This window comes from Polistes dominula, unplaced genomic scaffold, assembly GCF_049000335.1.
Source record: "Polistes dominula isolate Pdom_NZ unplaced genomic scaffold, Pdom_raw_medaka contig_16, whole genome shotgun sequence".
NCBI lineage: Eukaryota > Metazoa > Arthropoda > Insecta > Hymenoptera > Vespidae > Polistes > Polistes dominula.
In genome coordinates, this window is record NW_028301040.1 from 5,562,917 (window position 1) to 5,576,540 (window position 13,624).

A 13,624-nucleotide genomic window follows, 5' to 3' on the forward strand; every position below is an offset into this window, starting at 1 on the left:
CTCGTCGTTGGTGAGCCAGTGTGTGATGACGGCGCCGCCCATGAAAGAACGGCCGGTGACCGGACGACCGGCCACCGGAGTCCGACCTCGCTCGGTCCATGGGATGGCCCGTTACGAGTTAATTAGCAAAATAAAAGGAGCTCCAAACTTCACGACTACCATCTCGGTGAACCGAGTTATTGAGAATGCTGGAACGTAAAAGGGAGCACCGTTTACGATACGTATCTTATACCGATCTATCATTATTTTTTTTAAGTATATTTCACTCATTTTATATATTCTACTTCTATATAAGTTTTTTCTTTTATTTTTTTATTTTATAATTAATTCATCGTCAGTAGAAATATTTTAATATCGTACATAACTCTCGTAAAATTCGTGTCGATTTAAAATCGTTATCTCTCTCTCTCTCTCTCTCTCTTTATATATACATTTTATGAAATCGTCACCAACACATTTTAATGATGTTTTTTTTTGCAATATTTCTACGTATACTTGAAATATAGATATTATTGGATGACCGTCGATTAATGGAACATCTCTGTCTAAAGGATCATTAGAGATAAAGTCAATCTCATAGACGAAATTCACAGCTGATCGTTTGGAAATATATAAAAGAAAGATGATTGCTCTTAAATAAAAAGAAAAGAAAAATGAAAAAAAGAAAAAAGAAAGGAAGTTTAGAAAGAAGGTTGTGAGGTGTTTTATTAAAAGATAAACGTTTCGACCGGTTTATTATTCCGATCGGCGCTTCTGAAACACGAGAAGCGACAATAAAGGATAAGCGCTCGTCGTCGAGTAATGCCGATGGAAGAAGCAGCTTAAAGCCCGTGACAAATACGAGCCTGAACGACGACGTACAACTCGCTCTCTTACGATTTACGATCCTTCTACATTCCCTAACCCTCTTTCGATCCATCTCGCACCCGTACCAACAACCCACCCACCCTTGTCATCAACTTAGAACGATCTAATTTAAGAGATTTAAGCTGTAACCCTTGCAAAAAGGGAATAGTCAAAAAAAATTTATAAAACTTGGGGATAGATCGGTCATTCATTCCGATCTACGATCATTCGAAATGATTTCAACCAGTTTAGCAACGCCTTGATTTCAATATAACCACTCGGTACCAATTAGAAACTTTTTACCAAGATTAACGACGGGATCGAACTAGTAGCTACCAAGTAACCAAGCTACTCTCTTTCTTTTTCTCTTTCTCTTTCTCTGTGAGTATCTTTCTTTCTTTCTTCCACTCGATCCTTGCAAACTCACTCGACGTGTTTTCCGATCTACGCTCGATGCGGCGAACGCAAGAGCAAGAGAACTACATGGGCGCCGAAGGAAGAACACGAGGAGAATCTATACCATGCTCTGGATAGATATATACTTGCTATGGGAAAGAGGAAAATCGTTTTCGAGAGATAGAAAAAGAAAGAAAAAGAAACAGATCTCACGAGATAGTTCGATCGACCAGAACCGCTTTTCGTGTATGGTCTTTTCGGTTTTCTTGTGATCTTCTTAGATAAATGTACACTGTTTCACGTTTAGATCTTGATTAGAGCTTGATCTTGATCATCCAAAGAAGCTATTGGTATAGAGAAAAAAGTTACATACAATTATAGGATTGAGTCGTACTTATCCGAGTTAAGTTAGAATTTATCAGAAAAGTTGGCAAGAGAAGTTTTCAAGTCGACGCCCATGGTGATCGTTGTAGGGTGGCCTCTAGTGGACTCACGTGAAGACTATAGAACAAAAATAAATAATCAATAACGTACTACTACCGCGAGGACCCTTGCAGAGTCTTCCATGTCTCTGTCTTTCGCGGCCATCGTTGTTGAGTAAAAGAAAGAAAGAGAGAGAAGAGTAGTGCGTTGTACACGTGAGAACGAGGCGAGCAAGGTATCTGAAAGGAGAAGGAATTATACGTCGAACAAGAAGGGAGAGAATAAGAAGGAAAGAGAGAAGTAGGTACATGGGAGTCAAGGAACTAGAAATGGATTCCGTTTGCGCGATTGAGAAGGAGAAAAAGGGGAAGGAAAAGGATGGGGACACCAGAAGAAAAATAGAGAGAGAGAGAGGGGGGTTGAATAAAAAAAGTTGGCACGATGTCGGTTGCGAGAGACACTGCTAGGGCTAACGAGAGACTTTGTAAAAGAAGAGGAGGGTGAAGATGCTAGTAAATAAGGAAAGAGAACTCTGACCGAGACTTACCGTATACTTTAAGTCCCAACATTATACTACTAATCGTTTATAAGGTAGTTACCATGTAGAACGCGTGACTTTTTATATGTTTTCAAACTAACGAAACTAATTAAAAATATTTTTGTTATACTTTCAATACCCATATTTGTTTTTTTTTTTTTCAAATTATTTTTCGTTCTACATCCCACGACGAGTATTCATGAATATTAACAAAAGATAAAGGAAACGTAGTTTTAGCCAAGTTGCAAAAGGGGGCGAGAATCAGTAATGAGTAGGTTGCAGAATGGTTTTCTCTCAGTTGTCGACTCAGGGTGCTAGCAAAAACTCGCTCTCGATTCGCTTCACGAACGTTCATCGGTCTCAGAAAGAGAAAGAAGAGAAAGAGAAAGAAGAGAAAGAGAAATGAAAAAGGGAGAAAAAAAGAAGAGAAAGAGAGAGCGAGATATTCGGGAGAAAGGTTCCAGCGTATTAATCAAATACACGAGCGATTTGTCTTCGTTACACCCACGATGGCACCCTGATGAGAAGAAGGAGACCCTCGGGAGACATGAAGAAAGAAAGACAGAAAATGTTCTCTTCCACGTTCCGATGACCAGGAATCATTATTATTCGTTCGATCAAGCAAGCAAGCGAGCAAGCAAGCAAGCAAACCCCTTCTCGCAGATTTCGCTCAAACTCAGCACGCATACTTTCATGCATATATATATATATATAGCAATGGAACGATAAGCTCGATCGCTCGTTAGTCCCAAAGGATCGATTCTATGCACTGATGGTGTTGGAAAAACGATTCGTCTTTCTCGTGGCCATGAAACGTGAAAGAGTCATCGATTTTCTTCGATCTCTTTCGGAATCACGCGTCTGTCTCGTGTCGAGTGGATAATTAATCGAACTTCGAGCATTAACCTAAGCCATTGGCAAATTGCACTTTACATTACAGTACAGTTTAAAGATCCTTTAGATTTTTTCTTGTATAATACCAAAGGTCAACAGTCACGATATCATCGATCTTACCTTAAAGATACGCGGAAAGAGTATTGCGAAGGAACGATATATTGAATAAATGTTTTCTTCTTTTTAAGAATAAAAGCAAGTGTAATAAGATACCCGTGTCGGTCTCTTTTAACCAAAAACAAAACTATCGTATACGTCATAAATGTTAATCCATTTGATAGAAAAATCTATTAGATCTTTTTCTGTTCGATAAATTTTTATCGAATCCTTTGGTTTTTGTTTAATCGATCCAAGGATTTAGAATCAGATCGGTAGGATTGTATTACACGAGCACACATATTCGTAACACGTATATGTATATAGGGCGGAGTCTGAGGGAAAGGATGGTGACGAGGAAAACGAGTATAAATAGCGGTCAATAAATTATGCCGGTCACGTAAGGGAACGAGTAGCATCTTTAAGGACACTGCCTGAACGGCCCGATGTCACTCGATGTCACCGATGACGGTCATCCATGAGTAGGATGAGAAAGAGGTGGAACAGTTGCAGTAGGCTGAGCAACGGGGGAGAACGCCATCGGATATCGTGGAAATGGAAGAGATCGTTCTTAGACCGCCCAGCTACTCAACAAGACTTTTATATATATATATATATATATATATATATATCTCTTTCTCATGGACACCGTACACCACCAAGTCCACCTAGTTTTTCCTTCTTCTACTTGTACGAGAAAAACTCGTATGATACGTCGACGTAGATCGAGAACAACGCGGGAGATCCACAGGATTTGTCGGAAGCGTGATCGAGTAAAAGAAAGAGAGAGAGAGAGAGAGAAAGAGAAAGAAGAAAAGAGCGCGTGCTCCGTGATCTTACAGCAAAAGGGAAGATCCCGATTTGGATCAAAATCGTGGTGGATCGATCTATCGATCTCTACAATTACCCGTACGCGTGCACTGTATGTCTAACTCCATACCGTATTTGATGAACTGTCGATCACCCTCCTACGGTGAAGTACTTATTTCTCAATTGATTTTAAAATCATATTTTTAATAAATAATACAGCTTTATCGGAAGATAGATCTCTATCAAGAACCTGATCTTTAAAGTTAATTTACATCACACTTTATAAGTACCAATGAGATAGATTTTTAAAAAAGTCTACATAGTTTTTGTTCGATCAGTCTTTCCGAGAAAAAGAAAAATCATTAAGTTAAATTACTTGCGATCATGGGACAGAGAACATTGAAACAGGTACGAGTCTCGAATGTACATTTTGATGGAGCCGACTTAACAAACAACCATCGAGAGAAACCTTTTGGCTAATTAGCCAAATTAACGGGATACAAAGAGTTCGATCGTTATGTCGGTTACAAGGACACGTAGTCGAATTCGTTTTCGGTATCTTTCTTTTTCCAAAAGCGTTTACACATCCCCCATGCACTTTCCTACCCAAAAAGTCTTTTCATGCGTTCATTCGTTCGTTGGTACGAGTCTCTTGTCCGACCAAATCGAAGCCATTAATCGAATCCGAGTAAATAAATTGATTTGACATCCAGAACAAACCTCGAATTGTTACGCTACAAGTGGATCCTACATTTTATCTTTAAACGTTTCGCTGAAACATTCGATACAAAAATCTTAACAATTTTCTACGTTTTGTTTGTTTTATTTTTATTTATCCTTTATCGTTTAAATAGTTTGCTAAAAGTTCAATCAATTTCCTAAGCAATAAAATAACGAATTAATTAAGCAACGAAATAATTATTGTTAGTGTTACAATTTTTCTTTCTGGTTATATTAATATTTTCTTTTTATTATATTATATTTTCAGGTGAACGACCAAGTCGATTTTATTTAGCTACAAACGAACCTGATCTATCCATGGATCCCAACACGGGGATGCTGAGGATTCGATTACCCCTCGATCGAGAAACACGAGACAAATACATTTTAAGCGTCGAAGCGAGAAACGGTGTTTCAACTGGATATTGTCAAGTGAGTTTGGTTATTCTTTTTTTGGTAATACGATATTTTTCTAATCCGTACTGACAAAAAAAAAAGAAGATGATGTTATATTTGTTTTAACGTCAAACATTTGATATCAATTTGTCTCTTAGGTGGAATTATTAGTGGAAGATGTAAACGACAATGCACCTTACTTTCGAAGTGTAAGCTTACGAATTTCGGTACCAGAATCGCATCCCCTCCACACGGCCCTGTTCGTAGCACATGCAACAGATCGAGACTCAACACCACCATTACCAATTCGTTACGTGTTAGTACAAAACAGCAACGATTTATTCGGCATAGATGGACGTACTGGTGAACTTTATCTAGCAAGACGATTGGATTATGAAACTCAACAGAGGCATGGTTTGCTGATAAGAGCTTTGGATGGTGCAGGACTCTCCGCGAATCTCAGTTTGAGCGTGGAGGTTCAGGATGTGAATGACAACCCCCCAGTGTTCGAGAGGAACGAGTATCACGTGGAGGTTCCCGAAGGCGCCAGGCTCGATTCCCAAGTGAGAAAAATCTTCATTACACGCCCGTCACACGCCCATTTATTTGTCCAGTTGAATCCATTTCTTTTTCCACGATGTATGGGTGTCCGTATTAAATCTTTCTGCTCGTGATATTCACTACTACTGGTCAAAAAAGTTTATAATCGTTAGGTAAATTCAGAGAAATGAGACATATATATTTGTATATATTACCAAAATTAGAAATAGATCAGTTTGTCCAAATATCTTATGAGCACTATATTTTACATTTTTTATTATTTTTTGCTTATCAATTATTTTTTTTAAATATTTCTAATTGAATATTAGGAGCATACAATACAAAAGCATAATAGACAATAAAAATTCAACTTGTTAATAAGTTAGAAAAAAAAACTGAAAGATGAATCGTAGTAAGATTTAGAATCTTAGTAAAGTTAATAACCTTTTAACGTCGGAGTCTCCTTAACTTTATTATTCTCTTCATTTGGATTCAGTAAAATCTTCTTCAGCGAGTATGTAATTTCATTCGGTGGGAGTAATGTGTTTTAATAGATAATCGTCGGCCGTCTTCGTATTACGCTTCTGAATCAACTCTTTGAAGAAAGAGAAAAGAGTGAGAGAGAAAGTAACCTAGACGAACGAGTAGAAAGGGATTAGTTAAGTCGAATCTTACTCAAGAGGGATTAGCTTCGACCAACCAAGAGCTTAGGAAAGAAATTTTATTCGGAGATTAATAAGAAATAGCTTGATTATCTGATATATACAAATGTGAGTGAAGCAACATAAATGTCAGTTTATAGAAGTGATAGGTAACAGAGCTGAAATTAAATACGTACAAGATTTTCCGCGCTTGTCTCGATCAAATAAGTGATTTTCAAAAATAAAAAAAGAATGAAAAAGAAAGAAGAAGAAAAAAAACGTCTATCATTAAAGATGTGCTGTACTTGAACTAGTACGAAAAGATGATGAGAATGATCATCAAGTTATGGTATTTTTCTTTCTCTTTCAATGATCGTCATCGAAGAAGATCTTTCTGCGAGACGGATAACTCAGGCAGGTATCTTTCTCGCGATGTTAGCAACGAACGAACGTAATCCCGAATACGAGGATCCCGATGACGAATGACCCTGAGATCTTTGCCGCAAGATACGCCCGTTAAATGACGTCACATTTTTAATACAACTCGCACGAGAGAGCGATAGAAACGACCCTCTCTCTTTCTCTCTTTATTTCTGTCTGTCTCTCCTTTCTTGAACCTTCTCATTCTTCCTCATTTTGGTACTCGATCTTCAGTTTTATCTTTCTCTGGTGTACACGTATATATCGGTAGTATCTATCGGCGAAACAGATCTGTGAGCTGTCGGTGCTATCTGGACAATATCTTGGCTTACAGTGCTAAAGAAAGAAAGAGAAAGAGTACATAGCAAGAGTAACTTGGCTGCAGTGAGCGTAACCCTTCACCCGGTGCGAACTAATAACGTACAGTTAGACACATTACAGGCTGCTCCCACGTCAGGTTTTCTTCTAATGGTACTACCTCGTCTCCACCTTCAGTTTCATTCTGAAAATCTTCCTTTTTCTTCCTTCCTTCCTTCCTTCCTTCCTTCCTTCCTTCCTTCCTTCCTTCCTTCCTTCCTTCCTTCCTCTAATAATATTATTTCATTCTTTTACATACTCATTGGTATTTGAAATTTTATTGACCTTCTTAATGCGCGATACTCCCTCACTGGAAAAGATCGACCGGTTCGAACGTGTTTGAGGTTCACGGGGTCCTTGAGGAAGTGTAATTAATACTGAACGACCGGATCGACGAGTCTTTTCTCTCACTCTCTCTCTTTTTTCCTCTTATCTCATTGGATACTTTTTCTTTCTTCCCATAAAGCCCCTCGTACTATGAGAAACGTTTGACTAACACGTTTGAACCTACGTTTGATCCTTTATAATATCCACTTAAAAAGACTCAACATTACGAGATTCCTTTTATTAAACAACTTTGAATATGTAAAAGAAAATCCGATTAATTTTAATTCATCAATTTGTTCTTAACAAAAAAATATCTTTTCTTTACTTTAACGACGTTCATTTTATCTCTAATAGATTCTACAAGTGACTGCAGTGGATCTCGACACAGGAAACAACGCGAGATTGAGTTATCGTCTCCAGGGTTCCGCGGCGTTTCGCATCAGTCCAAACACCGGATGGATTTACCTGGCGCAGGTGCTCGATCGTGAAAGCGTCGATCGGTACGCGTTAACAGTACTGGCAACGGACAACGGTTCACCGGCAGCTACAGCAAGTGCTTCCGTTCTCGTATCCGTTCTCGATGACAATGACAACGAGCCACGTTTCGAAAAAGATTTTTATGCATTCGATTTATTGGAAAATTTACCATCCGATACCATAGTTGGTTCTGTCAGTGCAACCGATTCAGATCTTGGAAAAAACGCTTTACTAAGATACGCCATCGTTCAAGCTAACAGCAGTTTTTCTGTGGATCCTGATACAGGTAAGAAACACAATGTTGTTTTTTTTATCCTTTTGGTTTTTTTTAAGATCAATACTATATTTGTGATTCATTCATACTTCCATCACTAATCTCTAATCCGATTACACGCTTGAAATTTTCTATCATTGGTATCGTGCGAATAGAATACATAGACGTCATCTCGCTTTAGAAAATTTATTGCTAATTGGATACATTAAGCGGACCATTACCCAACGGCCACCGGCGTATACCTTTAAAGATTCTTCGAGAACTAAGAAGGAGAATAATACACGTGGGGATATCGATGACGAAGAAATAAACCATCTGAGAAATAATTTAACGGAAGTAATCTAACAATCCAAACGATTCCCTCTTACGTTCGAACCAATGATCCGATTCTCTTAATATCTTTTGTTTCCTTCTAAACTGTTTAGTATCTCAAGTATCTATTACTACTCAATCATCTTAAAAAAAAAAAATAGACATTTTATATAGCCTCATCTATCGTTGAAATACCGCAAAAACAAGCTGCGATCGTAAACCCAAGAATCTATAAATTTTGAAGACTCTTTTAAACTATACGACCGCAAAAACGTGTTAATATTTTGTACGTTGAAAATATTATTTAATCTCTTTTCTTTAACTTGATATCTTGACGATACAAAATAGAAAAAAAAGAAAAGAAAAATGCTTTTAAACGCATACCACGTTGATTAGTTGAAAATTATTAGTTATACGAAAGTATCAAATGAGTTTTGAAAACAAACGATACAAAATGACGAACAAAATCTTTTCATCAGACTTTTGAAAGCAAGAAAAAAAAATATTTTAGCAAAGAAAGTATCTTGAAAAGCTTTCTTCGATCTCTTCTTCTTCTTCTTTACACACTTGATATTGTCTGGTCCTATCAATGGATAATTACGGAACAAATTTAGCGAGACGATTCGATTTTATTTCTTCGCGTTAATTGCAACGACAGAATGTCTTGGTTGGAAGAGTTGAATGAAGAGACGGACACCAGGTAGAGGGATCGTATCATTAACAAGGAAAGGTGTGGTGCATTGCAACGCGAAACGCATCCTTCCGTGCAACTGCGCGAGAGCGTTCTCGAAACGACACGTAATAAGATGCAATGAGTGAGATAGCATGTGCTCGCGACCGCGTACGTGACGCTTTTTGCCCTTTGCATTCGTGTATCCTCTGGGTCATGGGTATCAGAGTATAATCTCGTAAGAGGTGGTGCTTTCGCTTCATCGGCGTGTAACGAATCATCGGAAACTGGCCCAAGAATTGCTTGCGTGTGTGTATTTGTATTTGTGTGCTGTGTTTGTGCACTGTGTGCGAGTAGTCGATCCTTTCCACTCTCTCTTTCTCGTTATATACCTTTGATTGGCATGCGACGTAAGAGTATTTGTGTATGTTCTCTCTTGGTACGTGGCAAGACCAGACCCTTACATTCTTCACGAAAAAGAAAAAAAGAAGCAAAAATAAAAAAGAAAGAGAGAAAGAGAAAGAAGAAGTGGGGGGGTCTCGTCGGACTGCCTGTTTGCGCTCGATGGAAAAAGTTAAAATAAAGAGGAGGATCCTACACTTGCCGGAAGGATCGGTCCTCTCCTCCACGGGTATTTATATGTTAATCCTTCGACAAAAGATGCTCCCTGCGTCGTTCCGTACAACTTGAAATACGAAATTAAGACGACGAGGAAATGAGACGAGAAATTCCTTTCTTACAACTTTATGATTTTGTAAATAGTCCGTAATTGTTCCTTTGGACAAATATCTTATTTCATTTTTTAAAAAGACAAGAATATAAACGAAAGAAAAACTTTTGTCAAAATGATCAAAAATGATATGTAAAAAGACTCGAAAGAAAATGGTTTTCAAAGTTCATTCGAAACGTGATTAGATTTGGGTCGGTAAACGATACGAATATATTCCCAAATATTGGAAGGTGGGAAGGGAGGGAAAATCCAGAAAGGTTGGGTCCCACGGCTAACACGAGAAACGCATTAGCACGCGTCCTACGATATACTTCTTATTGTTCCGCGATGGTATCCTTCGATGCCGGCGCGTTTGCATGTTTCTCGTCGATCGTTTGTCTTGTCGACGAGGTGGAGGACTACGAACGAACGAACGTACGAACGACGTCGACGACGACGACGACGTTTCTGCCGCGAACAGTCAAAAGGAAAAAAGAGAGAGAGAGAGAGAGAGAGAGAGAGAGAAAGAAAGAAAGAAACAGGGACCAAGCTACGTTGAGAATTCGTCGAGGCACGCGAGAATCTTTTTTCTTTCCTTCTCTCTCTCTCTCTCTCTCTCTCTTTCTGTCCACGAATTATTATCCTGATCCTTTTTCAGATCCTGGAATAGTTATGCCGGCAGACTAGGCGCTTCCTTAATTACCCATTAATACGCAGACCGGTCGAATGGACAGCCAACACTAGCTTTCTGTCTCTCTCTTTTTTCTGGTTCTGACTCTTTTCCACTTTTTTCATATTTCTTCTTCACCTTTCGTAATTACAAAGATGCTCGTTACAGACGATCCTACGTACGTCCTTGAAACGGTTATTATATACGCGAGAAAAGTCACTTACATATAGAATGAAAGAAAGAAAGAGAGAAAAGAGAGAGAGAAAGAGAATAAGGGGGGAATGTCAGAGACCATCACACGAATGACGATTATCCAATTAACCATACCTGGCGAAGAAAATTGATAAAGTCTCTCCCTTTCTCGTATTTGTCCTGTACCTCTCTATTTTATTACCCTAATCTCTTTTTGCTCTTTATACTGTAACTTCATGTTGGAATTTGAAGCTGAAAATCGCTTTAGTCTTATCGAAGGAAACTAAGACATTTGATGTCGAGCGTTTTAAGTCAATGTGGATATCCAGTATCCTTCGAGATTACTATTAAACCATAATCGATTTCATCACGGTTATATTGTGGGAATGAAAATTGCATTTGGACTTATCTATTTCATTAGACTCGATAGAGTATACGTATATATGTAATAATAATAATAATAATAATAGTAGTAACGAGGACAAAAATTCTTGAATGTATCTTAATTCGTATCCGCTCGAGGATAATCTTGGAAAATAAAATATATAAAATTATTCAAAAGCATAGTACATAAAACATAACTATCTTTTTAAGATCGAGACTGATGAACGCATTGCTTTTTGTCGTTGCTCGTAAACATCTAAGTCACTGGAATACTCGTTTTCTTCTAACAAAAAGAAATATAAGAAACATTCGTTCCTCTTTTTCAGAGGAATCACTCGTTAGGCAGTCCACTATAGCCAAAAGAACAAATTGGTTTTTTTTTACGTATCAATTATCATAACTTATATGTTAACTTTGTCAAACGATTTTCAGGCGAAATTACAACACGTGAGCCTCTTGATCGTGAGAGGAAAGGATCGCACGAGTTGGTACTAGAAGCAAGAGATCAAGGGACACCCTCGAGGGCAGCTAGAGTGTCCTTGAAAGTGACCGTACTCGACGTTAACGATAATTCGCCAGAGATCGTCGATCCTCAGGGTGACGTCGTCAGCGTGAGAGAGGAGCAACCACCTGGAACAGAAGTAGCAAGAGTCAGAGCTTTAGACACTGATCTCGGTGAAAATGCATCTGTAACTTACAGTATTTTGAAAGGTGAGTTAATATATCACTAAAGTAAAAGTTAAATATTGACCAACTAAATTTTTTACTTGACCAGTTTTTTCCAGCTTTCTTTCCTTTTTTATTTATCTATTAATTCATAATGTTTGAGTTTCCCTTTCGTTTTATTCCGGTGATGTTCGATCATTGTCCAATTACGATTATCTCGGAACGAGCTGAAAGCATCGCAGTCGCTAATTACGAGAAACGAGAGTGAAAGGCAATAATAATGTCTCGTACCTTAGTGGCTACGAAGCTGTTCCTTGGTTCTTTATTATCGACCAAAGGGTTGAACTTCTTAACGCTTTAATAGCCAAAGCGCAATTACCCAAACGATTATGCACGGCTTTAATGGCAAAGTTAAGTGTTTTTGTCTTACAATATCCAACAGCAATATAGTATCGATTAGAGAATGTCGCCGCGAGACATTCGTAATAACAACGATCGGAAATGAATTTTCTTTCTAACAAGTTTAAACAAGATTCCTCGATGCCATTTTCAGAGAGAAAAATCTTCAACAGTATTGACACTGACGAGTCCGTAACTTTGCATTATTTATTTTCAATTATTTCAATACTTTTGTCAAACATGTTTTTTGTTCAAATTATTCTGTAAATGGAAAGTTGATTTAAAGAAATCATCCTTTAGTTTTGGATTGTCAATGAATCTTTTGAAATTCTATTATCACAGATCGCGACTCCGATGGTTACAACGTCTTCACGATCGACCCGATCACCGGCATGATCAGGACCAAGGCCGTTCTGGATCACGAAGAACGCAATGTATACCGGGTGTCTGTGAAGGCAACGGACGCTGGCCGACCGCCACGACACAGTGTCCGTGCTTTGAGAGTCGAGGTTCTGGCACTAGCCGATAACCGGCCGACCTTCACCAGCAGCAGTTTTACCTTTAACGTGAGTATCATACATTTACCGCACTATAGGATACGTTCTTCCCTCGTTTACTTCCTCTACTAACCTCTGGATCGTTCATGACTTGACAGCTATACCTAACGGGAATATTCTAGTTTTTTTTTCATCCTATTCGGAAATGGTAATTTGAGATATCAACAAGTTTCGAACGAAAATAATTTCGCAGGTGTGCGAGGACGCAAATATTGGACAAGCAGTAGGATCGGTATCAGGAGCAGGTCCAGCAGGACGAGTGGCATTTACCTTGCATTCGTTAACACCCATCAGTGAATTCCCAGCTTTCGACGTAGATCGAGGTTCAGGTCAATTGGTGGTCGCCCATTCTCTTGATCGCGAAAATGTGAGCGAGTATCATCTGGAAATTCGTGCGTTGGACACTACGTCGATCGGAAATCCACAAAGTATAGCAGTTTCGGTGAAAATCGTCATCGAAGATGCCAATGATAATCCACCACGTTGGCCACAAGATCCAATAACGGTTCGAGTCTCAGAAAAAGCTACGATAGGCTCGACAATTTATAATCTAGTAGCTACTGACTTGGATAGCGGTTTAAATGGTGATCTGAGGTATGGCTTGGTTGCTGAGTTTCCTACGAGTGGTGGCTTCGTCGTTGATTCCTTAACTGGTGCCTTGTCTCTAACTAAACCTCTGGACAGGGAAGAAAGAGCGGAATATACTCTAATTCTTAAAGCTTACGATCGTGCACCACCTGGTGAACAATTGGCTTCAACTGTTACGGCTCGAATAATGGTACTTGATCAAAATGATAACGATCCTGTTTTCGTCGCTCCAGAGACCACTAAAATCGCAGTTACATCGGATATCTTACCAGGTAAGAACAAATTTACGAACTCTTATTTTTATAAAGATTCTTATTAACTT

At 38.6% G+C, this 13,624-nt stretch overlaps 1 protein-coding gene and 1 long non-coding RNA gene across 2 annotated transcripts in view; one reads left to right on the forward strand and one right to left on the reverse strand.

The window, feature by feature from the left end:
• LOC107066250 (dachsous cadherin-related 1) overlaps positions 1-13,624 on the forward strand; it is a 47,631-nt gene that overhangs the window by 13,882 nt on the left and 20,125 nt on the right. Inside the window, exons 3-8 of the mRNA XM_015320721.2 lie at positions 4,992-5,155; positions 5,278-5,682; positions 7,759-8,167; positions 11,525-11,803; positions 12,500-12,723; positions 12,908-13,574. Of these exons, the coding sequence (XP_015176207.2) occupies positions 4,992-5,155; positions 5,278-5,682; positions 7,759-8,167; positions 11,525-11,803; positions 12,500-12,723; positions 12,908-13,574 (2,148 nt within the window). The remainder of the gene's footprint in view (positions 1-4,991; positions 5,156-5,277; positions 5,683-7,758; positions 8,168-11,524; positions 11,804-12,499; positions 12,724-12,907; positions 13,575-13,624) is intronic.
• LOC149031814 (uncharacterized) lies at positions 8,211-13,410 on the reverse strand. The gene is made up of 3 exons (XR_016177356.1): positions 13,280-13,410; positions 12,985-13,118; positions 8,211-11,722 (listed from the first exon to the last, which is right to left on the reverse strand). It is a non-coding gene; the product is annotated as an uncharacterized LOC149031814 (long non-coding RNA).